This window comes from Histoplasma capsulatum, assembly GCF_000150115.1.
Source record: "Histoplasma capsulatum G186AR genomic scaffold supercont2.10, whole genome shotgun sequence".
NCBI lineage: Eukaryota > Fungi > Ascomycota > Eurotiomycetes > Onygenales > Ajellomycetaceae > Histoplasma > Histoplasma capsulatum.
In genome coordinates, this window is record NW_025544810.1 from 537,045 (window position 1) to 563,677 (window position 26,633).

Below are 26,633 nucleotides of genomic sequence, written 5' to 3' on the forward strand. Positions count from 1 at the left end.
CAAAGTGGATTAGCGTATATTTTTGCCCCAGGTGGCTTCGCCCAACCTCTGCGCTGGCTTTGACGCGCTTCATTTTTCCCTTTCCCGTCTTCATCCTTCAGTTTCACTCTACGAAAGACTACCTCTTGCTCTGACGTTCTCTGGCTCCGAACGTAATCACCATCTCAAAGAATCTCACTATCCGGTTCCTTATTTTTATTATCTATGGGACTACGCAGCTCTAACAGCCTTCCGCTTTTCATTTTCTCTGCTGGCACCAGCTGCACTTCTGCCCTCGCCTGCCTGCCTCCCTTGGAGTCTTCCACCAGTATCTGCGCTCGCAGCTTCTCCAGGACCGCGCTAGGCCCAACTCCAGACAACGTGGTGTGGCTACCGGTGAATGGTCCGTCCTGAACAAGGGCGGACGGTAATCTGATATTCGCGCCGTTGAGCGTAGCTTCTCTCTTGTGACCGTCAGTAGATATTAGTTCCCAGCCAGAGGCAAGTTTTTGATATCTCTTGACCATAATAACCCTGTCATTGTGTAAATGAGTGAAAGAGTGCTTACTTTGCGAAGTTGATACTAGGATTGAGAGAGCTCCGTCCGCCTTGGAACTGCTCTCCCCCTCCAAACGTATCTTTGGTGAATGAACGTGACAAAGAGCTCTACGGAATCGCAATCTACAACTATCTAAACAATCGTTCATCCCACTTGGTAGGGATGTTTGCGCCTAGCCCGTTGCGTCGACCTCCGTTGGATTGTGAACTGAATATTCTCTCGACTGATCAAGATGGCAACGATTCGAGATCAGCCAAATCATGGCTAGAACAGGAAGAATTCACCGTGTCAGATGTTTTTGCTCCGCAAACCGACAAAGACTTCGACCATGTTTCGGAGGAGGCACATGCCGGCAACAGGGTAGCAGAGGCTGAGGCAATTCCTGGTGAATCACTTACGGGTTTTCGTTTATATGGGCCTGAAATCAGCCCCACCAGAAACACGACTTGTGTCCAGTCGACTGGCACTGGACATTTGATGGTAGATAATTTAGGTTCTCGTGGGAAGAATAGACGAAAGAAGAAGTTGCGACGGCCTGCAGAAGTTCATGCTGCCGCCACTACCGTCCGTGGATTTGTTGCCAACGCATCTACGGAAGATGAGTCAGATTATTCCAACCCCGGTTCTAAGACCCTTTCCCCATGGCTCCCCCCACGCGTCAGTTGTGGGAATAGCCCTGGCCTTCGACCATCCTCCTCAAGTGGAGGAATCAGCACATTGAAACTCCAGCTGGATACCCTTAGTTTGTCGAACAGCCGTCCGGCGTCTCGCAACACGAGCCAATTCGGTTCTCAGACCCCAAGCTGTGCCAGTGTCTCCTCAGACAGCGACCAGACTACCAGCTATGAAGTCCCTTTAGAAAATGACTTCGTGAGTCCTGACGCTGATGGTGCTGCTAGTGATGCCATGTCATTTGGCAATGAGGAGTGCGTGAAGAACACCTTATGTCGGAAGATGGCAGCTACAGATTTCGAACAGTTGTCCTGTCTTGGGAAAGGAACCTATGGTACAGTTTTATTGGTCAGGCATACCATGACGGGCGTCCTCTATGCGCAGAAGCAATTCCGCAAGGCCTCTCTCACCGTACATAGGAAGCTGGTAGAGCAAACCAAAACGGAACGAGCGATCTTGGAATCTGTCAACCGCCATCCATTTGTCGTCAAGCTTTATTATGCTTTCCAGGATCATGAGAAACTTTATCTGATTTTGGAATATGCGCAGGGTGGTGAGCTTTTCACACATTTGGCTATGGAACGCATGTTCTCCGAAGAAGTAGCTTCATTCTATATGGCTGAGCTAGTGCTGGCTCTGGAGCATCTCCACAACAACGTCGGCGTTGTCTACCGTGACCTGAAGCCGGAAAACTGTCTCTTGGATGCAGATGGCCACCTTCTCCTAACTGACTTCGGGCTTAGCAAAGTAGCCGTTGATGGCCAGGACCGATGCAACTCATCGCTGGGCACTGTCGAGTATATGGCTCCTGAAGTCGTCCAAGGTAAGCCGTACGGAAAAGCCTGCGATTGGTGGTCACTAGGAGCCTTGGGCTTCGACCTCCTTACGGGCTCACCGCCCTTCAAAGCTAATAACCACGCCAAGATCCAAGAAAAGATCGTAAAACAGAAACTTGTGCTGCCATATTTCCTTGGTCCGGATGCAAAGGATCTCCTCACCCGTCTCCTTCGCAAGGAACCCCATAAGCGCCTCGGCTACCACATGCCCAAGGACATCCAAACGATCAAGAAGCACCGCTTCTTCCGCAAGATTGACTGGAAATCTCTAGAGAGACGCGAGCTCGAACCGCCCATCAAACCCCTCATCACGGACCCGGCGTTGGCGGAGAATTTCTCGTCGGCTTTCACCAGCTTGCCGCTTAGTCCTGTTGTGACGAAAAATGGGTTCCCTGATGCTTGTGATGATGGACATATGGCTTCTGGTGGTAACGCTTCTTCTCGGGATATTCAACAACCTGTGAAGACGACTGTGGATGATCCGTTTCGTGGGTTTAGCTTTGTGGCGTCAAGTAGCTTGCTGGATAGCGGGTTGGGTTTTGTCAGGTAGACTACTACTACTGCTACGACGACCTTTACTTTGACCGTCTTTGGTATTCCTTTTTTGTTTGTTGCTTTTTAGGGTATTGTCGTTGTTTTGTAGCTGATATTATTTTGCTTTATCTACGGGTGATTATGGATGGAAAAGTAATACGGTAGAATCTCCTCGGGATCCCCATCCGTATCATCTGTGGATCGGTTAATATATCATTTTAGTTCCCTTTCCCTCCTAATCTGCCTTGAATTTGATCCTTCATAATTTCTTTTCACTTTGATCACCGCACGTAGATACAAATTGTGCATGAAATCAGCAACCATGTTTTCGAACACATGTGTGCATATATCACTCGATGGTTTTAAGAGGTGAAATGAAATCTCTGTCTAGGCCAATAATTTAACATGTTTGATCTCGATCCTCCCGTTCTATCGTACAAGCCCAGACCATGTGATGCATTACCAAAAACAAAGGGGTATGTGACTTGTGTTGTAAGAAAAGAAAGAACGCTGATACTAACGCTGATACTAATGCTGATACTGGCGCCGGATATAATGCATAATAATATGTATACATGAGTAGCAAAAATATGTGAGATGAGAAACAATTGAAAAATGGTTAAAGGAGTATAAAACCAACACATGACGGCTATCTTGCGCAACAGCATATCTCCGAAGCCCGTCACCGATCCTTATCCTCGGTCACGGTGGATTTTAGGAGGTTTGCAATTTCCGGTTTTCTCCAAACTGGCTCCTTGATGATGAAGAATGGGTCTCTTCCTTTCTTTCCAGCGCACCCTCTAGCGCCGCGTTGATCCAACAATTTCGCAACTCATCGATAATATCCTCCTGCTGCAACTTGAATAGCGAAAAACGTTCCCTGACCCAGACGAAGATATCTTGCTTGGCCCCATCGACGTATCCACTCGCATCATAACTCCTACCACTGGTTTCCGACGAATGAACCTCACGGACTACTGCTTGCGCAATGATCCGTACTGTCTGCAGAGACGGCAGGATGAATTTGGAATACCCATCATGGCCTAATTGAACATCTACCACTTTTTGTCCTATCCCACGGAGGTGTTCGGGGGTTCGTGCCATAGAGCGAAGCGCAACGTTCCCGCCTAGCTGGGTGTTGGAGGAAAGTCTATCGACGCACCAGAGACGGTACAGTTGTATTCCGGCTTTACTTCCCCTTGTCTCCACGATGGCAGACAGGATTTGGTTGAAGGCAGAGCTGGGAATTGTAACTGCGGGAGGTTGGCTAGCTTTCCATTGTGGTTTTACCTTCTCGCATACATCGGATAAGGTACCCCGGATTGATTTGAATATTCTTAAGAATTGGAAAAGAATCGCTTCATGGTACTTTGTATCCCCTGTGGAATAGTTAGGCTTTGGGTTGAATTCTCCCTGTAATAATTTGGCTAGAATTTCCCCAGATTTTACCAAAGGGTTTGCTTGGCCTTGCTCCGGGGTTTCTTCGTTTCCACCAGTGCTGTCGGCGCTATCCAGTCGTATTATCGCTGCCGCTAAAGAAGCAACCTCATCAGAGCCCCAACCGTCCCCGTTAGTTTGAAGGTGGAGAAGAATTTCATTTATTCGATCCCAGTCATGGTGCTGGATAGCATAGCCGAAAAATGCTTTAATAACAGGAATTGACCACGGAAGCGGTAGCTCCTCCGCAACCGCGCTAAGCAGCTTTTCATTTTTAATGGATGTTGCGTATCTAATTATTGCCGGCGCCAGGAGATCGTCCGAGTAACATTCTCGTGGAATAATAGCGCGTCCATCTTTATCAGCGAAAAGTAGCTGACATGCAAAATCTTGCGGTCCTGACGAGACTGAAAGGGTGAGCAACTGCGAGAGGGACGAACTCGAGAATCCCGTAAAGGATGCCGTATTTTGCTCTGGGATCGAAGTTGGCTCTCGTGGCACTGCTTGTGTCATGCCTGTGCCAAGTATCAAATTCCCCTCCGGGTTATTATTGGGCTCCAAACGGGGTCGATGTTCGATGATTTTTTTTTTGGAGCGATTAGTAGCGTTGAGTTTGTCGAAGAGGCCACGGGCTCTGTGGACATGTTCTGTATGGGCGTACGAATCCAGTACATAATGGTTCAGACCTAAGACGACCCCTGACTTGTCAAGTGGGTGGGAATGGGCGATTGCTTCTGATGATTCCTCAGAAAGATTGGGAAGGTATGAAACAAGATTTAACAAATCCTCCAATGACTTCGGGTCAACCTCCGGTACCACCCCTCGAGCTTCGATCGTGCGAACGATGAGGTGGTCCATGTCTCGCGGCTTTAAATAAACATTATTTTCCTTTAATAGCTCCATTAGAGACTTCATGTAATCAAGAACGGAGGTATAATAAACGCCCCGATGTCCGACGCCGGCCTTGACACTGTTATTAAGACCATCAATCATTGAAGTGACTACTTCACTGCTTATGGTCCGCTTGCCCAGGCCTACAAAGGGGCCCTCTGATTCACTGACATCTGCACTTTTAGACCCGCGTGCGCAGCTAGCCCAGGTATCATATCGGTCGATTTTGGATGCAGTGATCGAATCTAAATGGATGGAATGGCCGGAAAAACTCTCAACAATCCATCGTCTCTTTTTGGTTGCTAACTGTTTCAATATCCAGGAACCTTCGATATTGAACCCTCCTTCTACACAGCACCACAAGATAAACTCCAACCAAATTTCGGGGCCAAGCGGTCGGACTTGCATTTTGTACTTGGTTGTTGCTGATACATCTTTGCCAGTCGCTAGCGCAGACGCTGCAGTATCAACCTCGTTGCCTATCCAAACAGCATCAGATAGAACGTTCATGATGTGGGATGATAGAAGATGCATGGCAGGGGTGCCACGATTCAACTGATCCCCAACGTGAGACCTAGCGCGTTTGTATACCCCGTGTGGGATGTAATCTAGGTGATGCAAGCGGGCAACAATCCTGTAGAAATAAAACATGGCAGTCCGCGATTCCTCCGGCGGCAGATCAGCTGCCTCGAGTACTATGCTTCCCAAACTAGGCCACAGTTCCTCCATTGTTCCTATTCGAGAGAATTTCTCTCCCATCCTGCTTGTAACCCGCGGTCCATCATTGTACAAATCAATCAAGTCCAACGACATTTGTCCTTCACTTTGCAAGATCTGGGGAGCCTGGAGCTTCGCACATTCGTCACCCGTCATCGTGTCGAAGGATCCGAAGCTTGCCCAATCGAGGTTTGACGGAAGGGAACCCTTCCGTAGGGTCGCGAACGGCTTCTCAGCTTCCTCGGCATTGTCAAGCAGTCTGTTGACTATTGCATAAAACGCGGACCACCTTCCAAGTTTGACACCAAGGTATGCCAACAAATCATACCCAAGGGAGTCCGGGCTTCGAGCGTGATCCAAAAGGTCTAGGAGAGCCAGGCATTTCTCCTCCTCCGGGCTTTCCTCCGGGCACTCGTCCTCTTTCGTATTCTCACGTAATTCCGAAGGAAGAAAATTTTCCAATTCTGAAATCCACCGCGATGGGTTCCTCTTCTCCTCGTATGGTACGGGAACTGGTCGCGCGACGTTCCAACTTCGAACCAACAAGGTCGCCACGCTGTCGATGGAGGGAGGGGGGCCAAAGTTTCGTGAACGAAAACCGATAAGCTTCCATGACGAGATGATCGAGGTGCCCGGAATAAGACGAAGTGTATGACCTAAATATCTTGCGCGGTTTGGGCGCAGGCAAGTTTGCATGACACGACCAGAGTCAAGGGAAGCAGGTAAAAAGACCTATGAAGGAGCGACGGGAGGAGATGTCAAGCTGAGACGTTGCATATTTGGCTCGGAATATATTAGTATCCCAGTCCATCAAGATGTTTTCGCAATGGCTTTGCAAAGTGAGGGAGGATTAGCCTGCTCAAAATTGTCAGTCAAAAGTCTTGAGGCTTTCGTATACTTGAAAGGAAAGGAAAAAAAAAAAACTGGCTAATTAGCTTAGTCAGCCACAGATATGGCGCTGGAAAGCTGTCAAAAGTGCACTTAATATCTGAGAGAAAAATATCATGTCAAGGTATCCCTAAGTAATCTGTACATCAAAAAGGTTCCAGAAGAAAACGTTTCATTATTCCCACAGCCATTAGCTTGGGTGGTAGCGGCCATATTTCAGTCGTCGCTCAAATATCAACTCCCACTACAAAAGCCTTCAAACCAACTGATGAAAAACAAAATATACAGCCATAATATAAACCCATGGCTCCAATGCTATCATGATTCATAAGCCAATCGTACCATAACTCGTCCATATCTTTATCTACATATCCTCGTCATTGGAAGCCCCCGGCTCCCCTTCGTTGTCACCTCCGAGTTCTTGCTCTACTTCATCCACAACAAAGCTCTCATAATCTTCTAAGCTTTTCTGAATGTGCACCTTGAACCGGATAACATCATTCAACATAGTTTCAACACCGGTATGGAGCTCTTCACGGAGAGCATTCGCTCGAAGAACCAGTTGTTCGTATTCGATGTTGGTGTTCATTTCTCGTTGCTCCATGAGCTGAACGTTTTCAGTCAGGGTAGCACGCATTTTAGCAAGCTCCTTTTCCATCTTTTCAATTTGGGAGTCAGATGTCAACTTTTGGGTTGTTGTAATTTCCTTAAGCTTCTCGAATTCCTCTTCCGCCGCGCGTCGTTTGTGTTCAAGGGCCTCTACCTCGCTCCTTTTCTCGTCCATGGCCTCCTTGATATTATCTAACAGGTCCCGGTGATTCATATCTGCATCCAGAGCAAGTTTCCGTCGCTCATTAATCTCTTTCCGTAGAGAGATGAAGTTGCTACGAACGAGGCCACGAAGGTCGAGGTTCAAGAGGTTCGTTGGATGATACCCGGTGAAAGTGTCAGCAAGCAAACGATCACCTTCTGGCGAGGTCCGGGAAGTCCCCAACTGGGATGAAGAAAAGTTGATTTCATTCAGATTGAGATGGAGCTCATAGTCTTGGCCCTTAGCGTTTGCAGCGGTCGCTGGGATTAAGCTCGTTTGATAACCAAGAGTGTTAAAAGTTTTAACAACTTGCTCCAGGGATTCAAGCCTTCTATTTGCTTCGGCCTCCTTTTCCATGACCCTAGCATGAGTATCGTCAAGTTGAATGAGGATATCCTCTACGCTTTTCTGAAGCCGTTCTCGCTCGGAGTTCATGCGATCGATATCCTGGATTGTAATCCCCTGTTTATCTACACTATTTTGCAGATCGAGGCGTTCCTCATCGGCTTTCTGGAAGTCCTCCTCAGTCCTACTTATCTCTTCGTCAAGAAACTTGATGCGATTTTCGTATTTGGTGATCTTTCCTTGGACATTCTGATTGTAGTCTTCAAATTTTCTCTTATCATCCTCCAGAATCCTGAAATGTTTTTCCAATTTCGCAATATCCGGGGCATTCTTCTCCATTTGCTCAATTTGATCCCGTAGCTCCCTATTCTCTGCTTCAAGCTCTTGCATTTCACGAACATATTTTTCATTCCCCCGCTCGAAGTCAGCTGCCATTGCTTCAATATGAGGAATAAGGCGTCTTTCCGCCACCTCATCATCTTCATTCTCGCCGCCCTGAAGCCAATCGCGATAGGCATTGGAGAGGAAATGAAAAATAATATTGTCACCAGAGATATCTACGCCGGCTTCCGCACAAGCATTGTCGTAATGTCCCAAATAATACCGATCAAGCATCTGCGCCAGCTGCATCATCCAATGAAGCATGCCTAGGAAAGTCGACCAGTTCTGACCACCAACAGCTGCAATTTGGGATTTGGTGATACTCTTCTCAAATGGATAGCGTAGTTGTTTAAGAATAGGAGGAACTTCGGCGTCAATGTTTTTCTGGAATTTATAGCCAGGGTCGATTCTTCGATAAAGCCATTGAAAAATGTAGTTGAAATCTTTCTGCGTTGGGGATTTCAGAGTGTTTTGCGTGAGAGAGTGCTTCATCTCTAGCTCAAAATTATTTTGCGTCAGATACTCCAAAAGCTCTTGTCCGATTCGCGCCTGGTAAGAGCGGTCTTTGAGTGGGCGTGGGTCTCTAGGAACACCAGCAGGGGCAGGGGCTTGGGTAAAGAATGACTGGTGATGGCTCATCGGGCCACCCGTCGACTGGCGCGAGAAAACACTGCTTCGCCGTTGCAGTTGCGGCGCGGGGACGGGGTGAGAGGATACAGGTGCATAGCTTTGGCGGCCAACGCTGGCACTGTGAAAGATGTTGCTTGAAACAGACCGGCGGACGGATGAAAGTCCATTGTCAGCTCCAGATGAAGATCGCTGGAATACTGGTTGTTGTGGCCGATTAAAACCTTGACCGCCGATGGAAGTTGTGCGCACATGCTGCGACGTGTACGGTGGATTCTGGAGGTTTGCTGCGGAACTGGTTCGTTTAAGTGCTGAGGCAGGCTGCGGGATGGACGATAAGTTCTGGACACTCGCAAGGGTCTGCACCGAAGATTGAGTTAGTTCATATCAATTCAATTCCTGGATATTCCTTAGGGTGAAACTGTTAAAAAAAACCAGATAACCGTGTACCTCTCGAGGTCGTCGAATGCTGAAAAGCCCAGTGTCTTGCGACATACTGCTTGATGTGGTGACTGCACCCCGCTATCAAATTGAGGGAAATTGAGGGTAAGTCGAAAGACAAGGAAAATTGAACGTGTAATATTTCGTCAGAATAATGTCATCATCCTGTAGACGACAAGCAAAGGGTTTGTAACCGCAAAAGATGACCTCAGAGTGTTGCTGCTTTGCCCTCTTCGGAAATTCTGATGTAAACAAACTCACCGGTCATCGGATAAATATATCCCCGCAAACCGTTATCACGGGACTTGGACCAGCTCCAGCCTCGGCTTTTTGTCGTTCTCGGCGGCTGTCACGAAAAGGACCTCCCGAGTCGTCTTGCTCCTGACCTTCATGCCTCCATCAGCTATCAGAAAAAGAGATGGAATGATGCGTGCTGGATGCGGGCACGTTGATATATTTTGATTAAATACATACTGCAAACTTTTTGATAGTTTTCGCTATCGACCATTTTCCCTAGCGATATCTTCAGCCATGGCTCTCCGGGAGGAACTTGTCTCCTCTGCGGTATGTTCTTCTTATAGTTCTTGTCATTGTATATTCATATGCATTCACTCATAGTATTCTACTCTAGGTTTCTTGTACGTTGATACGCGATGCCCACGGCTTGTTTTCCAGTTTTGAGGATCCAATAGCTGACCCTCAAATTCAACATGCATAGTCCTCCATGACCCATCGGTTTCATCCGCGCCGCTGGACAAAAAGATAGCTTTCCTACAATCAAAAAACTTAACACAGGAAGAGATCGATCAAGCGCTTTCGAGAGCAGGCGAAGACTCATCTGCAGCTGCTACTCAGCATCCTACCCAAAACACTGCAAGTCAACAACCAATTTACCGGCAACCGACTCAGCTATATGGCCAAAACTATGCATATGGTCCGGGGGGTCAATGGCAACATACACCGCCTCCTCCGGAGTGAGTGGTATTTCTAGTTACCAGTTACGTCTTCTCCCGGTTTTGATATGCTAACGCTCATCCCTTTTGTAGATTGCCGAAACGAGATTGGAGAGATTGGTTTATCATGGCGACAGTGATAGGCGGTGTCGGATATGGCTTGTACTCTGTGGCTAAGGTATGGAGATTCCTCATCGTTGATTCATGAACCCGATAAACCTAATGTCAATTACAGCGATATATCGTACCCCTTATCGCCCCTCCTACCCCTCCTCAGCTACAGCAGGACAAAGAGAGCATTGACGAACAGTTCTCTCGTGCTTTTGCGCTCCTCGATCAGCTATCAAGCGACACAGCAACCCTTAAGAGCGCGGAAGAAGCACGGACCGAGCGCCTTGATTCTGCGCTTCGTGAAGTGGAAAATGTGATTACAGATTTGAAGACATCCTCGCGGCGACGGGATGAGGACACCCGGCGTATTGGGGAAGAGGTAAAAGGTTTGAAAGACAGCATACCCAGAGCCATCGACGGGGCAAAGGAAGGAAACGAAAAACGACTCAAAGAGCTTGGTAATGAGCTTAGAAGTTTGAAAGTTCTTCTCGGAAATCGACTTAGCTCAGCATCCGGCAGTGTCTCGGCGGCTTCTTCTGCTCCACGGCCTGGTTCCACCACACCCCAGCTAAGTCAAGATACATCCGCAAATCGCCCCAGCGTGACAACTCCCTCATCACAAGCTGCCGCAGCCACTCCTGTCCCCACTCCCGCACCACAGCATGTGCCAGCTCCCACGTCCAGGGAGAACTCCAGCAGTCCATTTTCCCAGCTTGCAAAACCGGCAAGCATCCCTGCGTGGCAGATGGCTGCTTCCAATAAATCCAAGACTGCCACAGTGGAGAACGCAAGCTTCAGTACCGATGATCGAGAGACAAGTGCTCCTGCCAGCTAAACGCGTTTCCCTCCTATATAATGTAATATATCAATTTCGAGGCGAAAGTAATCGAGGGCTAAAACGGTTTTCATAATTATGTTCTGAGTGTCATTTGGATTGAACTATTCTTGACTGTAGTTTAAGGCCAATTCCTGTTAGTGGATCGAGCCTAGTTTGTACTATTGCATATACTACGCTTTTAACTTGCCATCTTTTTAACTGCTTTCCCCTTTATTTCCACATATATATATCGTGGGAATTTCGATCCTGACACGGCGCCCATTGCTTTTGTACGGCGTAGAATCCAAGTGGCGGGTCTTGGCAAACAATCATCAAAATTCCGCTCCGAACTTCAACCTCAGGTGTCATCACCACAGTCAGATATCCAAAGCCGACACCATCACACCCATCATGGACACATCCAGACACCGTCGGGATGAACATCGGAGCTACAGATCTCGATCGCCTTCTCGACCACACTCACACGCGATGTCGACGTCACACTCCCCACGTTCCCAGCATTCTCGACGCCGTGATCACTATCGTCATACAAGCGATGAGAGAGATGTACGGTCCCATTCTGCAGAAAGAAGGAAAAGGGCGCATAGCAGGCGAGAACATGAAAGACGGGCAGTGGCGGCGCCAGCCACACTCCCGTTTGATGCCAGGCCGCTTTCCAAACACGATCTGCAAGTGCTTGAGCCCATGTTCGCGCTGTATTTAGATATACAGAAGAATATCGACATAGCGGACCTGGATGAACGGGAAGTAAAAGGCAGGTGGAAGAGCTTTGTGGGAAAATGGTAAGGCGATTGGCTGCTCCCCCTTCCTTCATTTGGTTATACTTGTTCTTTATCTTATTTTCTCTGCTGGGGGGAAGTTAAAGAAAGCCTTTTGGAAACCCAAGTTGATGCTGACATATCTGAGGAACCGTGGAGAACTCGCGGAGGGCTGGTACGACCCGAGCACTTTCCAAAAGGCACAGCAAGACAGCGCGGCCGGAAATTACTGGCATGGCTCTACGCATGGACTCCGGGCTTCCCCGGAATACGGAGAACAGAACAAAAGAAGTGTTGGGAAGGAGACAAGCGAACCCCCGCGCGAACGCTCAACAAGTACTGCTGTGTCTCTAGACCAAAGAACCAAAGACCCAAAAGAAGACGAAGATGAAGACGAAGACGACGATGAGGAAGAGGAGTCATACGGCCCGAAGCTCCCCACGCCTGACCCCTCACTTGCCATAGTCCGTCCAAGCTCCAGTAGTCACAGAGCAGATGAAAAATCCGGCCCGACAATCCCAACCCTCCAAGATCTACAACTTCAACGAGGTTCGTATTTTTAATTTCAAAATTTCGCCCCCATTTCTCCCTTTCTCTTCCACCTTTATATTATATAAATCCCTTCCTCCCCTCCACCCGCAGACCCTCCTAAAAAGGATTTTTTTTTTTTTTTTTTTACATAACCCACCCAAACTAACCCCACCCCCACCTCCCCCATACGAACAGAATCCCAAAAACAATCCCAAACAACCGCCTTCATCACGCAGCGCAAGGAAACCTCCCTCGCGCGCGCCGCCCACAAGGCCCAAATACGCGCTGCAGAGGAAGAAATCGCTCCGCGCGCCGAACCCGGCACTCGCGAACGGCGCTTGGAGAAGAGGCGCGAAGCCGCCGCTGCCAACCGTGCTTTTGCAGAGTCGAAGGCGGGCGGCGACGACGATGGTATAGTAAATGATGACGAGCTGATGGGTGGCGGTGGCGGTGGAGATGACCTTGCATCGCTGAAGAAGCAGAGGGAGAAGGAGATGCGAAAGAAGAATGAGAGGGAGATTCGGCGGGAGGAAATGTTGAGGGCGCGGGCAGCGGAAAGGGAGGAAAGATTGAAGGCGTACCGGAAGAGGGAGGAAGAAACAATGAGTGTGCTAAGGGAGTTGGCGAAGCAAAGATTTGGCAGCTGAGAGTTTTATCAAATAATATAAGCGGTAGAATATCAAAATGTTAGTTTATACCTATTTCTCTGCTTTATTAAGTTATTAAGCTATTATTAATTGATATCCAACTAAGTAATAAGTCCCCTATTCTATTCCCTGAATGCCATTACGCCGAAGATCGAACCTCAGACCCTGCGCTGGGAATGCAATATATATATATATACAGGTACAGTCATAAAGCTCAAAGGTAACATCAAGTCATCATTGCTAAAGTTTAAAAGGCTCCGGCTTTCTTTTTTCCAATCATTTGATCATCTCGAATTTCGCTCTCTAGTCTGATCAGATGCGGTAGGGTTAGCAAATATACTGCTAAGGTCGAATATATCCCGAGGTGTGAAGTGTGTGATGGGGTACTAGTACTATCCACCTTCAATCAAGACGATGATCCAGTATCGCGAATGCTAGCCTTGGCCGTTCCCCGCTTGCGATTCTCACTGTTGCTCCAGTTATGGTAACGCCGACGACGACGCTGATTAGACGTTGTCGACTGGCCTTTGCGCGGAATGGACGGCGCTGCAGTCTCCAAATCAATTAAAGGTGTATTTTCGTCGACGTTTTGACTTTTGGTTGTTGGTTCACTTTTGGTCATTTCCCGACGTCGTTGAGCATATTTTGGCAGCACAACCGCGGAATCTGATACAACATCAGTGGTTCCCTGCCAAACACCTCCCTGCACCAACTCAGCATCACCATTATGCATAGAAGGCTGTCCTGACATCGTTTTCATTCTTGGGGATAATGACTTGGCTTTTTGGTCTCCTTTCTCCATCGAGGAGAGCTCGGGATGGGGGCTCTTTCTAGCTAGCGCCGGGACATTCTCTTTAGAACTGCTGAGAAGATCGGCGTCACCACTAGCTTCCTCTGCAATGTTGCTTGAAAACCGACAAGTTACCTCGCTAGAAAAGTTATGGTTGATGTTTGCTGGATGAGTAAATGTTACTGGCGGAATTATAGCATCAGAGGCTTTATAAGTTCGGGGAACAAACTCAGGAGCGTCTGGCTTCCAACCTTTTTTCGAGGTGGGATTTCTTGCGGACACATCACCTGCGCAGTTTGGGCTAGTATGCCTCAAATGCCCAAGGGCTCCTTCGTGAATGATGCCTATATGCTGATCGGCACTGTGTCCGCTGCTTGCTGTGCCTTCTGGTGAGATAGTAGCAGGATCGGAATCGTTCCTAAATAGTGGGTTTTCTCCATTATCCATGGTATCGTTTGGAAATCTGGCCCGATGATATCCAGGAATGTCGAATCCTCCTTGGAAAGCGCAGAGTCGGTAATAGTGACCCTTCCTGTTCAATAGTTCCCTGTGGTTTCCTTCCTCGACGATTTTACCACCTTCAACAACCATAATTTTGTCCGCGTGAATGACAGAAGAGAGGCGATGTCTAGGGGTATTAGGGTTAGTCAAGTTGTATTGCACAGTAGCAGTCCATCGGACACAGTAGAACTTACGCAACTATAAAAGTTGTTCGTCCTTTCCTAAGGCGATTTAAACTTCCCTGAACATGAGCTTCGGTTTCGCTATCCATGCTGCTGGTGGCTTCGTCCAAAAGCACAATTATTGGATTTTTGATGATCGCGCGAGCAATTGCAACGCGCTGAAGCTCACCGCCTGAGAGCTTTTGGCCGCGTTCACCCACCATGGTGTTATAAGCGTCGGTGAAGGTTAAAATCCGATCATGAAGAGCCACAGCTTTGCAGGCTTCAATTATTTCTTCGTCAGTAGCGCTAAGCCTCGCGTATCGGATATTGGCCATTATGGTGTCGTCGAAGAGAGCGGGGTGCTGGGGGACGACGCCAATATTTGCCCGGAGGCTTTCAAGTGTGACTTGAGATATATCTTGTCCGTCGATTCTCACACTACCTGAAGTCGGGTCGTAAAAGCGATTTAGCATTTGTAAAATTGTCGTTTTACCACCTCCAGTCTGCCCGACCAGTGCTACGGTCTGTCCGGCCTTGACTTTGAAGTTCACATTGTTGAGAACCTCTCGTTTGCCATCATACGAAAATGTCACATCAGTGAATTCAATATCACCACTGGCAGGATGACGCATGGGTTTTGCGTTCACATGATTAGTGATAGTTGGTTTCTGCCTCAATAACTCTAAGAACCCTTCCATGTCGATCATATCCATGGCAAGGCTGCCAAACCCGGCTGCGATGAGCTGAAGAGGACCAGTCAGCTGCGCCCAGTAGCTAAGCAACATAATGAAGTGTCCGATGGGTTTGGTCCCTTTAATAACTTGGTGGACTGCCATGAAACAGGCAATCATCAGACCTAGAAGCAAAAACAGGGATTGAACGGACTCTTCCATATGGACCCAAAGCAGATACCCACGTCGGGAAACCAGCTGGTCTTTAATGCATGAGGCGTATCTCGATTCTTCGTAGGATATACGATTGAAATATGAGACTGTGTACCAGTTTGCCGTGGTCTCACACATATGAGCAACCTCCTTTGACTTGTTGTCAACGAATTGGCGACGCTTTTTTGCCTGCGTATTTATTATTTTACCGGATGACCACATAAACAACACAGCGATAGCCGCGATGTCCAAAGCCATATATGCATCGAATATGTAATACAAAACACTGACAGCTAATGCAAGGTCAATCACCATAGGCCCGATAACAAAACAAAGCATGTGGACCATGTTATTGACACCTTGGCCTCGGAAGACTGATTGCCACAGATTCGCACAGCTTTTACTGTCATGGTAGTCGCTCGACAGGGCCATGATTTGGTTGTATGCCGCTGAACTCAGGTTCGTGTATGAGTAGTCCTCCAGCGGTACCCAAAGGAACTTCGTAATCGCAGACAGACCGCAGCTAGAATCAAAAAGCCGGAGGGCAATGAAAAAGGAAATTTCTCTCCAGGGGAAAGTTCCTACGAGAACGTTAGCAATCTGAAATCCGGGTAAGTAAAAGTTTCCTTGCATACCGTCATTCTTGCTGAGGATATTGGTAATCAGCCCTATTTGAAGAGGGATGACGATATTCATGATGCGTTGGAATACCAGACAGATGCCAATACACAAATATAGGAGTTGGAGCTTTGGCTTTCCCGAAGGCCAGTAGAATGGAACAATGGCCTATATCATGGTTAGCCAGATAAGACGCAGTTTCGCGAATTTTGGCGATTAGTTCGGATTCTCCAAAATAGAATTGTGTCAGCATACCCGTAAATTTTTCATAAAATCCCACAAATTCAACTCTCTCGGTTTCAATTCCTCCTCGCCTTCTTTATTCAATTCAGGATCCGATTTAGAAACGTGGGGTTCAGCTGTTGAATTACTCCGAGAGCTGCATGAACCATAAGCGTTTTCGGCGCCATCTCCTTGAAACCTATTTACAGAGTCCCGTAGTAGCGGAGTGTTCTCTTCATCATCGCCAACTTTCTTGGTCATACACAGGCGAGAACCGAAAATAGTACAGGGGAGGAAGAAGAGAACACACAGTCGAATTGCCTGGGATATCGTTGTGATGACGGATAACTTCGTTCGAGCGTGGTCAAGTCGAAGGGAGAGCGAAAGCAGCGCAAGTTCGCATAGAAAATAGAGGATCCAGCACCCGTAAAGAGGATAGCCCGGAGGAGATTGAGCATCGATATACGCCAAGATAGTACTGAACCAAAGAAGCGAGGAAGCCAATGCAAAGATCTGCCCGTTAATAGAGTTAGCTGCAACATTTTCATCTATCCGAGATATCGTCAAAGTACAAAGTACACTCACGATGGAGTCCTGCGGCGGGGAGGAAACTCCCTTGGAAATTGCAGCGGATATCAATGCCATTGAATCGCCGACCTATACGTAGGCAAAATTCATATTAGTGGTTTTCCTCGCCATATACAATTTCATTTTTTTAGCCTGGAAACAAAGCCATTTCTAAATCAAAGGCACAACTGAGTATTCCACTTCAACACTTACATAAGTTGTCAATACGAGGAGCATAATACAGCCCAGCGCAAGTCTTAAGCCTTTTGGCTGTTGAGCAGACGGCTTCCTCTTTCGAGGGGACGGTATGCTTTTCACAAAGCAAGCAACAAAGTAATATGTCGCAGCGATTATAGGGAAGAAAGAGTGCAGAAACTTCACGACCTGCAATTCAAATCCGCGATCCATTTTCAGCTCCATCGTGGTAGATGAGCAGTTGTGATTGGGGGCGTAAATCTCAAGGGAAAGCCGCCGCGTTGGGGAATGCTGAACCACGAGAAGGTAATGGCGTTAACCACCTGGGCACCTGGGCAAGCAAATCACGCCGTCACAAGAGGTCATAGGCAAGACAAAAGCGTATGATAAACGAAACCTCCACTAAGCAATGAAGAGCAGCAGTAGAAGTGCCTCGAAGATGGGAGTCAGAAACCACGCCGTGCTGGAGGAGCAAAAGAGGAAGACTTTTGTTTATCCGCAAACGATGGGGAAATGGAAAGGACAGAGGTCTATATCAAACTCCGCCGGCTGGAGGGAATGAGAGAAGGTGCAGGACAGACACACGGAAGCAATAACACGCCAGGTTGCATAGAAGGGAAGACCAGTACATCGGCTGCCGGGGGAACAACAGACAACTCGCAGTTCCTTCTGCAGACTCCGCAAAACAACTAACTGCCTGGGGAAAAATGGAGGAGAGGTGCAAGAAAAAGCGCAAAAGGCAAAAAAAGTACAGAAAAGGGGTTATATTTCTTCTTGTGCGTGAGCTGTTCCGTTGTTCCTCCGTCTCTTATTAAAACAAGCAACGAAGCAATTGCAGAAAGCCGATAGAAACGAACAGACAGTCGATTCTTCCACGAAGCAGAAAGAGGAAAGAAAAGAAAAATAAAGGAAGGAATTAAGAAATAGGCCTATAGCAAAAGCGAGCGGGGGAAAAGGGAAAACTAGGAAAAGAGATAAATGGGAAGATACAAGAACTGAACGAGCCGAAAAAGAAAAAGGGCGCAAAACGATGGGAAAACAAACACCTGTGCCAACTTGGAGAATGCGAGACAGGCCAATAAAAGGGGTACTCGAGGAGGACAAATCAACAACCTCACTGCAAGTTCGCAAGCTCGTCCGCCTAACTATAAAGCATGAAAATGGAGACTCCAAGGGAGCTAGCTCCCTTCTCTCACGACTGCAGGGAGTGAAAATGTGAGCCGGTAAATGTCGAGGGAAAGACCTGATGCCCAGCTAAAATGTTCCAAAACGAACGAGAGAGCAGTCCAGCGGAATATAAAATAAAAAGAAGAAGATAGATAGGGTGGAATGCAGGAAAACAAAAGGAGGCCCTTCTGAGAGGATGCAAATGGAAAGGGGATTCAAGATAATTATAGTCGGCCCCCGTCTGCTTCCACACAAGAACACTGCTAATAGGGCAAAGAGAGAACAAACAGAAATCCAACGGCCCAGAACAAATGTAACCAGCAATTCTGAGCGTCATAGGAGAAAAGAGCCTCTGGGAACGACAGAAAAAAGCGAGCGCATCTACAAACGTCGAACAAAAATGATGTTATGATAATGGAGCCCACATAAGGCTCCTGTCTTGCAACTGACTTTGGGCAGGTAAGGCTTTTTCTTTTTTTTAAAGTTCAATGAATGGACAACTGGCAGCGAGCGTCAGGTTAGACCAGGAGGGAAGAAAAGAGAACAAGACAGACCGCCACATAAAAGTAAACGGGATATTCGGGTTAGACGGGGGATATACGTGTCATTCAGGCCAATTGATGTGGACGCTGATAACTAGTAGTCGTGTACGGCGTGATTAAGCGGCCGTCAAATAATGCTCTGTGGTGTTTCTGGTCAACTGCTGCAAGTCCTCCTTCATTGACCAAGATAGGTAACTGTGAAGCACACAGAGGGGCGTATTTTACCATTGAGAAGCTCCAAGCCGGTCGTCCAGCAGAAGATGAGGAGCTATTGTTACGGCCAGTTTTCCATTTTCTCAGGACCAATTGATTGCTAGGCAGGAGAGGAGAATATAATAGGAGACAAAACACCCGAAATCCCAGGACCAAAAGGAAGAGATACTCGAGGGAAGGCGAAAAGAACCCAAGTGGGAGGAGACGAACACAGGTAGGGAGATTGTTTGTGTCGCAGAAGGAGAAAACAATAAATAACGGGTAGAGTTAATTAACATCCCTGGTTGGGCTAAGACAGCACTGCTGGGCGTAGGAAGTAGACTGGCCGAAAATAATAACCAGGTTGGGCTCCTGGGATTAGCAGGCTCTTAACTCGCTGCGCTAGTTAGGGACCCAGAACTCGATAAGATGATGAAAATAAGCACACGGTACGACGAAAGGATTCAGCAGGATCTCCTCCACCACATCCCGGACGCGGAGAGGCATGCCCAATTACTGGAGCGGGAGAAGCAAGCAGACAGACGGGTTTGAGATGGATTCAGGCTGAGGAGAAAAGGGTGAGAGGGCTCTGGGTTAGATTGTACTATGTAAGTGGCCTGCCTCTACGCGTACACAGAGCGAGGGGTATATAATGCACCGATATATGTACGTCAACGCCCAATGAAACATGGCAAAGAGACTCTCTACGGACTATGTCTGCATACCTGATCATCGTCATGTTATTGTTGTTATTATTCCTTTGACCTTTGATATTGTCCTGCGTAAGCAATTCAGCTGTAGTTAAAGTTAGTTAACGAACTTATAATGATTCCGCCAGGGACCAACCCGTGGCCCTAGCAATTGAACGCCCCAGTGTATATAAATAGTCAGCCGTGTCGATTATGAGGTAATGGGCCGCGCATAACTAAATGACGCCTGGAACAACCCGCCGGATCGCCAAGGAATCAAATAAAAAAAAAAAAAAGCGGTTGAAATCTCCATTAGCTATTGCAGAAACCAGAAAATCAATAGTACATGCAGCTAGTCTCAGCATGCATGCTGGGAAATGTCACCTCAAACCTTGAGCGGGTAGCTGACGATCCCCCATGCTACATAGCTAATGTATGTATTTGCTGGAGCTCTAAGGGCCATGTCAGTTCCCCGGGCTGGTAGTCAGGCAATTAGACAACCTTGACGACGAGGATACTGCTGGTCTACCCTGTGCGAACATACCCAGTATCTATCTCCCTTTGTTGCCATGAAAAGGATGTGAGACAGCAGCGAGACCTGCTCTCGCAAGGACCCGAGGTTCTATTGATGTTCGTTAGCAAACAGTTACACCATGCTTCTACATGGTTGCAGGTATGACCATGTCAAAAAATCACCGAAGTTAACCAATCTGCTTCGGCGCAGTGGCTCTTGAGGTTTTAAACGGGCCGTGCCAAAGCATGAAAATGGATCCATTGCTATTGTGCTGCAGTCAGTACTCGCACGGGGTCTTTGATATCGTCGTCGGTATCACCGTGCGTTGCGTTCTCGAAATCGAGCAAAACAACAATTGGAGCTGGGGGGATGAGTAAATAAATACATCGCCAAGCTTGAGGCTAACAGTAAATCTCCGACCCGCTACAGTCTTAAGGATAGACAAGGGAAAAGCGAGCTGAAGAATGAGTATAAATTGTGGATGCTTTATATCTACCTTTTCTGAAAATCCTCCCGTTTCTAAAAAAACCCGCGGATAACGCATGTTGATATCTCGACGAGGAAAAAAAAATTAAATAAAAAATATATAGTCATAACTCCAACCAATCTTCCAAGCACAAGACGATGCAGCTTAAATACCGCACTTTGATCGCTGTGATAATGGCACAGGATTTTGGGATTCCTCCCGCAAACGCACCCAGCAGTGTAACAGAGGTGTGGGTGGCTCCGAAGTTCCCCATTGATCAGCTGGCCACAAGAAACCAGATGATGCCCAACTGTCCTCTTATTTTATCGGCGGAGATAAGTATTTGGCCCTATACTTACTGTTGATGGGCTCATCAACATTCAGTAGCGTGGGTGGCAGAAACACCCCCCCTCACCTCTTCATCCCCATATCCAGGTCCCTAACCAGCTGCAACCCCAATTGTGCAGCCCGTGCTTTAGCCCGCTCAATATCTTTCTCAATACCAAAAAATGGCTTTACAGCAACCTCCACCACCGCCTCAAACAGCTTACCGACGACATCCCCCTTTAGCTCGTCACCCGTCTGCCGGAAGTCCGGGAACGCATTTAGCTCCAACAGCCAGACCTTGCCACGACTGTCGACCAGGAAGTCAACGCCGAACACCTCAAACGCATTCGGCAACGTCTGGAAATGCACCAGCATACCCCGTGCTGCTGCTTCGAAGACCTCACCTGTCACAGCGCAGATCTTCTGGTATACGCTTTCTTTCCAGTTGGTGCTGGCGTTGGGTTCTCCTGAAGTTGGCGGAGAGGAGGAGGAAAGAGAGGGGACGGCGGTATCCTCGAGTGCCCAAAAGCGCCGAACGGAGTTCTGTTTGGCAGTACCGCCGCGACCGGTTTGCAGACATGTATTTGTCAGGTGACGGGTAAGGTCGTCGACGCCGGCACCACTGCTGTCCCAGGGAGACAGATACGGTTTCTCAGCGAATAGTGCGAGCATTTCCCTGTAGACATAAACCTGCAGCGAGCCAACAGCTAGCACATATGTGCGGATGTGGAATTTCCTATTCGATTCCGATGGAAGCAGGAGAGGCGGGTGGATATATGGCTGCGCTATGAAATGGCGGAGCTGCGAGGTGATGATTCCGTGGTCATCGTCACGGTTATCATCATTGTTCAATTTCCCATTGCCGTTGGCGACGACCTTCCCGTTTTCGCTATCCTCGCCATCCTCGGAATCGGGTTGGTCGTCTTCCCACCCCTCGAAGATCTCCCGCAGCGCTGATTCGCTATTAAATAAGCGAATCCCCCGCCCTCTATCGCTCATCCCGGGTTTTAGAATCCACCACTCCTTTTCAGCTTCTTCCTTTCCCTCATTAGCCTGGAAGCTCTCCTGTAACTCATATGCCTCGACCAGCGCCTCGTCAAGAAACTCCGCATAATCCAGCTCAAAATGGACAGCTGGCTTGACGTGCGCATTTAAAATGCTGTCGGGATGTTTTGCCACCCAGTTCGACACCGAGTTTGATAAGTAGTGTTTCCTAATTAGCGCTTTGCGGATGACATAGGCGTTTACCAATGAAGTTGCAGGATGGGATAAGACGTGCTCAAAATCGCATTGCTCGTACACTCGGTATTGAAGTAGGGGAGACGAGGGGTTGGGAAGTTCACGAATGGAAAATATCAATTCGTAAGGGATTCCGTGCAAGCGTGTCCGTAGGGCTTGGGTTACAAGGGGTTGCACATATGAGTCCTGGCATTCCACTAGAGCATAGAATATGGGTGTTTTGAAGGGTCTGTCCGAAGATCGAAAGGCAGGGATAGTTAGAATGCACTTCTACGAGCAAATAAGCAATCGCTGTAGGGGTTTTAGAGTAACAGGCAAAGAGAAAACGAGAGATATAAAATAACCAATAACATGACTACAAGCTCTGTGTGGAGACTTAATAAAGAATCGTTTATCATGAACCCACCCGAGACGCCATCGCATTGGAGCTAACACTCACAACTGAATTTCTCCCAAAGGCCTTGGTGAATGCATAAAATTCGCTTTCAAGCGCGTAACGCTGTAATATCAAAGTAGCGCATAGTTAGAATAGTGTAGGTTGGAACACCCTCGACAAAAATAGAGGGATGAAATAGGTCCAATGTGGGTCGCGGGGCAGTAATCTTACCTTGTCATCCCCTCCTTAACTGTCCATCCATCATTCCCTGGAGGACCAAGATCAACGCTCTTGTAAACATCCGAAAACTTTGGCGCCCACTTGAAATGCATATGCCGATGTCCTGGCGTGGTTGTGCCTGTTCCCGGTTTCGTCCCTTTCCCCAACCCGGCATCTACTTCCCCAGCCTGGCGTAACTTCTGCTCCTGCAAATCTGGGCCCTCCCCACTTTCCGCAGCATCTATGGCTTCGAAACAGCTCCCAGAGGTCCAACGATTATCTAGGACATTGGTGTAGAGGATTTTAGCTTCGCTGACCCCGGCTTCGAGGGGTACATTTATGCTGTAAAAATCAACATCTTCCTCCCAGTTCTTATACAGATGTCCAATTAGGCGTACAGAATGTCTCGACGCTTCCGCAATGACGACAGGATCATGGTCCCGCGAGCTGAAGGCGTACGAGAGAGCAATTGACCTGTATCCGCATACTGCAGCCTCCAATGCACCACCAAGTGTGCCGCTCGAGAGCGCAAAGACGGCAGTTGAGTTTCTACCGTAGTTAGGCCCAGAGATAACAAGGTCAATGGGCCCGCGGTCCTTGAAGTAGTGGAATAGTCCGATCTGGACGCAGCTGGCGGGTGTGGAATCAATGAGGATCCACTCGTTTACTATCGGCTCCATATTATCGTTTTCCCCCTCGGCTCCCAAAGGAAGGTGGTGGATGGTGCCGTCGTCTTTGTGGAGGGTGCCCGGACGGAAGTATGTAGGCTTCACGGTCGCTCCAACGAGGTGGGCCTTACCGATCCATGACCGCTGTCTGTGCGGGAGGACGACAGAGACTACATGGCCAGCGGATTCGAGCGTGTGAACCAATGGATGTACATAGGGCGAAGATTGATTCGAGGGAGGCCCGTCGTCGTTGACAACCTAATGGAAGTGTGAGTGAGTGAGGGGCAAATATAGGCCATGAAAGGATAGACCGGGCTTCAATTTGGAGGAGACTAGAAACATAGAAATGACCAATGTTTCCATAGACCTACCAGTATATGCATTGCTGAAAATGAGATTAGATCGAGGCGGCTGGTGTCCTGATATCCTCGTTTTTGCGACTGTTGGGGTTTCCAACAGCCGGGGGGAAGACAATTGAATACTGAACCGGATAAATTGCTAACTTGATTAGGCTCCCCTTGACTTTCCAAATCTTCCACTAAACTTACGCTGGCCGTTGGATCGCTATTAGCCTATATAATACATTCCAGCAGCAGGGGAAAACGAGTGTGGTGGTATTGAAAAGGCTACTGCAACGGAATGTAATAGATAGTACTTCCATACCCGCACTTCCACACGTTAACTACTAGTGTGCAGAGAGTAGTGGAACATTTATGTTTACTCTAATTTCAGGTCCTGCTGAAACATGTTGAATTATCGGAGAATGCATTAGGATTCTGAATTGTTGCTATTGTAGCAATTAAGAATTATAGGGGTATGGAATTGGCAAGCAAACGGGAGTCAATCGTCGTCCTCAAAACGTACATTGCCTCTGCGCCTCTGGGCGACCAGCTCCGAGTTATCCCTTGCAGTTATTTGCGATGACGTGCTGGTACCAACTGGGTGCGCACCTGCTTCAGCTTCGGGCTGGTCGCTTCCAGCCAATGTCTGAATCACCGTATATTCTTCGGTATTTTCTTCCCTTTTAATCTTCTCTGGTTCATCGCTCATTTGTCTTTCGTGTGGCATAGTAAGCTTAGAAGAAGCACCTTCACCATCACTTCCCTCCTCTTCTTTGACAGAAATGCCACTGCTATTTTCTTCCTCTTCAGTCTCATCTTTTAATTTTGGATTCGTTCTTACTGTTGGCTCTGCCAGACTCGCCAGAGCTACCCACACTAGAGATGTGAAGAGCATTGAAACGGCCCAGAAAGTCAACGTGAATGTCAGAATGGAGAAAATTTTCCAATTATACATAATCCATCTGTAATCGAACAACTGTTAGTTAAAGACATTCTCCTGCATGGACTTTGTAGGGTTGAGATAGTATGCCCAAGGCAAATGTCAGGAACGAGATCTGAGGTCTCTTTAAAAAAATTCCCAGGTGGTTACATACCTTAGCCCGCTAAACTTCGCGTCGAATTTGACGACAGCACTATACACCTGTATTTTCTCCTCACTCTCAATCTCCAGCCTCAATGTCTTTGGCATAGCCCCTTTCTTTCTTCCAAACTCCACCCGATCCATCATGTTAACCTTCAAGCCCTCTGCCTCCCTCTGCCATCCGAGCAGGTAGAGTGGCATTTTTGACACCCTCTTGGCTGTATCCACCATCGGGGATGTAAAAGTCATAATTGCAGGCCTCCGCGAACTTTCAATAGAACTTGCCTCAGTTGGTATCTTTGTATTCGTATTTGTTTTCGCAGAAGAGAATAACGCAAGATCAACCATGAAATTGCCAGCGGCGAGGTTGGGCGGGCTGCGCGGGAGGTACAGAATGACGCTGACATCATATTGTTGCGCAGCGATCAATTCTGTGCCCAACGTCGCAGTGCCATAAGGGTGTCCATCACTACCACAGTTTCATAAATACATTTCTAGGCCGAGGTGTTCAGATCCAATTACTTGATTGATGGGCATACCCGAATTGTAGATGAACTTGTCGCTCCAGCGAGATCTGCGGCACATAGTTGTAGTAGAAGATCCAATATGCGACAATGGAAATGCAGAGAAGGGCGGCGGAGGTGAGGCAGAAGAGGATGGTATTGATATAGGCTCGCCGTGCAGGTTTGGAGATTATGGTACGCCGAGCTTCTGTGAACGGGGCCTGGAGCTGTAAGCTACTGTTTCTTGTAACTACAAGAAATTATAAGGAAAATCAGAACATGGCGGCATTTATGAGTATGTTCCATACATACCAATATCATAGAGTATAAGGACTGGCTCAGCTCTGTGTCGTCCTCCATCTTGATTCAATTGATGGGCCCTTACTCTTCGAAGTTGTCAAGTTCGCGTTGTTGTTCGTTGCTGTGTCGTCATGTGCCAAGTCCAATTATGCGTGGCATGTGACAGATATCGGCCAAAGATAAGCTTGGGAAGCGAACTATTTTTAAGGTCAATCTTAATTTAGATGGCCAATTTCGATGCTCATACATGATGTTAGATATGTCCGTTTCATTGATGAAATTTATAATACAACGACCTAGGTTAGAGCTTTCTACCCCCTCTACGGAGGGCGCTATCAAAAGAATTGCGCCGCTCAGATTCAATTTATACAACTAAGAAGCGCCACAACATTTTAATGAGTAATTACATTTAGCTTCAAATGACCCCACATTCTATTTATATGAGAATGCCATGTATTCTGAATTGATTCCTCTTTTTTCTCAAATATCTCATCTCTAATATTTCATCTGCTGATTCATATGGCACCCAATACTGATATTGCCACAAGAGCTCTTGTGGTGGCTCTTAAATCACCCTATTTTGGCAAGTCAAATGCTGAAATCACAGAAATCACTCAGATCTCAAAGAGTCAAATCAACTGTATATATAAATGTGCAATTGAATGCAGATTTGATTCTGAACTGCCTCATATTATACTTCACAATGAATGGCTTTGAGATGCCCCCAAATCTGGCTGACCAACTCAGAGAAATGATAGTATTAAGGACACTATTCTTGCAAAGGTTTGATGTGATTGATATGGATGAGAAAAGACATATACTGATCTTGCCAATGAATTCAGTAATGAAGGAATTGAGATATCTTCTATGACTATATGGAGGATTCTTCACAAAGCAGACCTGCAAAAAACAAAGCCTACACAGAAGCCAGGACTCACCAAGAAGATGTGACTAGATTGACTTCAATTCTGTCTGAAGCATAAAGATTGAACCTTGAAGAATTGAAAGAATGTTATCTGATCAGATGAAACCTCTGTTATTCTTCTTCATCAACAAGATGAATATAGAATATGATGTGCACCTCATGAGGCCTATTCTCAAAGCTGTATACA

The 26,633-nt window shown here is 47.4% G+C and overlaps 9 protein-coding genes across 9 annotated transcripts; 4 read left to right on the forward strand and 5 right to left on the reverse strand.

Annotated features, from left to right (window-relative positions):
* Window positions 1–132: 132 nt before the first annotated feature.
* HCBG_06835 (serine/threonine-protein kinase psk1) lies at window positions 133–2,807 on the forward strand (the record flags this gene model as incomplete). Its single annotated transcript, XM_045433884.1, has 2 exons — window positions 133–480; window positions 567–2,807. The coding sequence occupies one exon, from the start codon at window positions 701–703 to the stop codon at window positions 2,594–2,596; it is 1,896 nt and encodes a 631-aa protein (XP_045285365.1).
* On the reverse strand, window positions 165–506 carry HCBG_06836 (uncharacterized protein; the record flags this gene model as incomplete). Its single annotated transcript, XM_045433885.1, has 1 exon — window positions 165–506. The coding sequence occupies one exon, from the start codon at window positions 504–506 to the stop codon at window positions 165–167; it is 342 nt and encodes a 113-aa protein (XP_045285366.1).
* A 487-nt stretch (window positions 2,808–3,294) lies between the features above and the next one.
* Window positions 3,295–6,390, reverse strand: HCBG_06837 (uncharacterized protein; the record flags this gene model as incomplete). The annotated part of the gene is made up of 1 exon (XM_045433886.1): window positions 3,295–6,390. One exon carries the CDS (start codon window positions 6,319–6,321, stop codon window positions 3,295–3,297), a length of 3,027 nt encoding a protein of 1,008 aa, XP_045285367.1.
* Window positions 6,391–6,877: 487 nt separating this feature from the next.
* HCBG_06838 (HEC/Ndc80p family protein) lies at window positions 6,878–9,269 on the reverse strand (the record flags this gene model as incomplete). Its single annotated transcript, XM_045433887.1, has 2 exons — window positions 6,878–9,037; window positions 9,128–9,269. The coding sequence occupies 2 exons, from the start codon at window positions 9,170–9,172 to the stop codon at window positions 6,878–6,880; spliced, it is 2,205 nt and encodes a 734-aa protein (XP_045285368.1).
* A 380-nt stretch (window positions 9,270–9,649) lies between these two features.
* On the forward strand, window positions 9,650–11,227 carry HCBG_06839 (peroxin 14; the record flags this gene model as incomplete). The annotated part of the gene is made up of 4 exons (XM_045433888.1): window positions 9,650–9,686; window positions 9,837–10,092; window positions 10,165–10,249; window positions 10,307–11,227. The coding sequence occupies 4 exons, from the start codon at window positions 9,650–9,652 to the stop codon at window positions 11,015–11,017; spliced, it is 1,089 nt and encodes a 362-aa protein (XP_045285369.1).
* A 183-nt stretch (window positions 11,228–11,410) lies between these two features.
* Window positions 11,411–12,956, forward strand: HCBG_06840 (uncharacterized protein; the record flags this gene model as incomplete). Its single annotated transcript, XM_045433889.1, has 3 exons — window positions 11,411–11,802; window positions 11,927–12,327; window positions 12,505–12,956. 3 exons carry the CDS (start codon window positions 11,411–11,413, stop codon window positions 12,954–12,956), a joined length of 1,245 nt encoding a protein of 414 aa, XP_045285370.1.
* Window positions 12,503–17,110, reverse strand: HCBG_06841 (heavy metal tolerance protein; the record flags this gene model as incomplete). Its single annotated transcript, XM_045433890.1, has 7 exons — window positions 12,503–13,259; window positions 13,357–14,374; window positions 14,442–15,876; window positions 15,931–16,081; window positions 16,169–16,334; window positions 16,446–16,648; window positions 16,916–17,110. 6 exons carry the CDS (start codon window positions 17,108–17,110, stop codon window positions 13,363–13,365), a joined length of 3,162 nt encoding a protein of 1,053 aa, XP_045285371.1.
* Window positions 17,111–17,960: 850 nt separating this feature from the next.
* On the forward strand, window positions 17,961–19,350 carry HCBG_06842 (uncharacterized protein; the record flags this gene model as incomplete). The annotated part of the gene is made up of 5 exons (XM_045433891.1): window positions 17,961–18,112; window positions 18,355–18,377; window positions 18,708–18,797; window positions 18,946–19,033; window positions 19,209–19,350. 5 exons carry the CDS (start codon window positions 17,961–17,963, stop codon window positions 19,348–19,350), a joined length of 495 nt encoding a protein of 164 aa, XP_045285372.1.
* Window positions 19,351–20,454: 1,104 nt separating this feature from the next.
* HCBG_06843 (tubulin-tyrosine ligase) lies at window positions 20,455–25,581 on the reverse strand (the record flags this gene model as incomplete). Its single annotated transcript, XM_045433892.1, has 8 exons — window positions 20,455–22,262; window positions 22,473–22,532; window positions 22,641–23,554; window positions 23,754–23,834; window positions 24,161–24,599; window positions 24,732–25,187; window positions 25,258–25,442; window positions 25,534–25,581. 8 exons carry the CDS (start codon window positions 25,579–25,581, stop codon window positions 20,879–20,881), a joined length of 3,567 nt encoding a protein of 1,188 aa, XP_045285373.1.
* Between the last annotated feature and the right edge of the window lie 1,052 nt (window positions 25,582–26,633).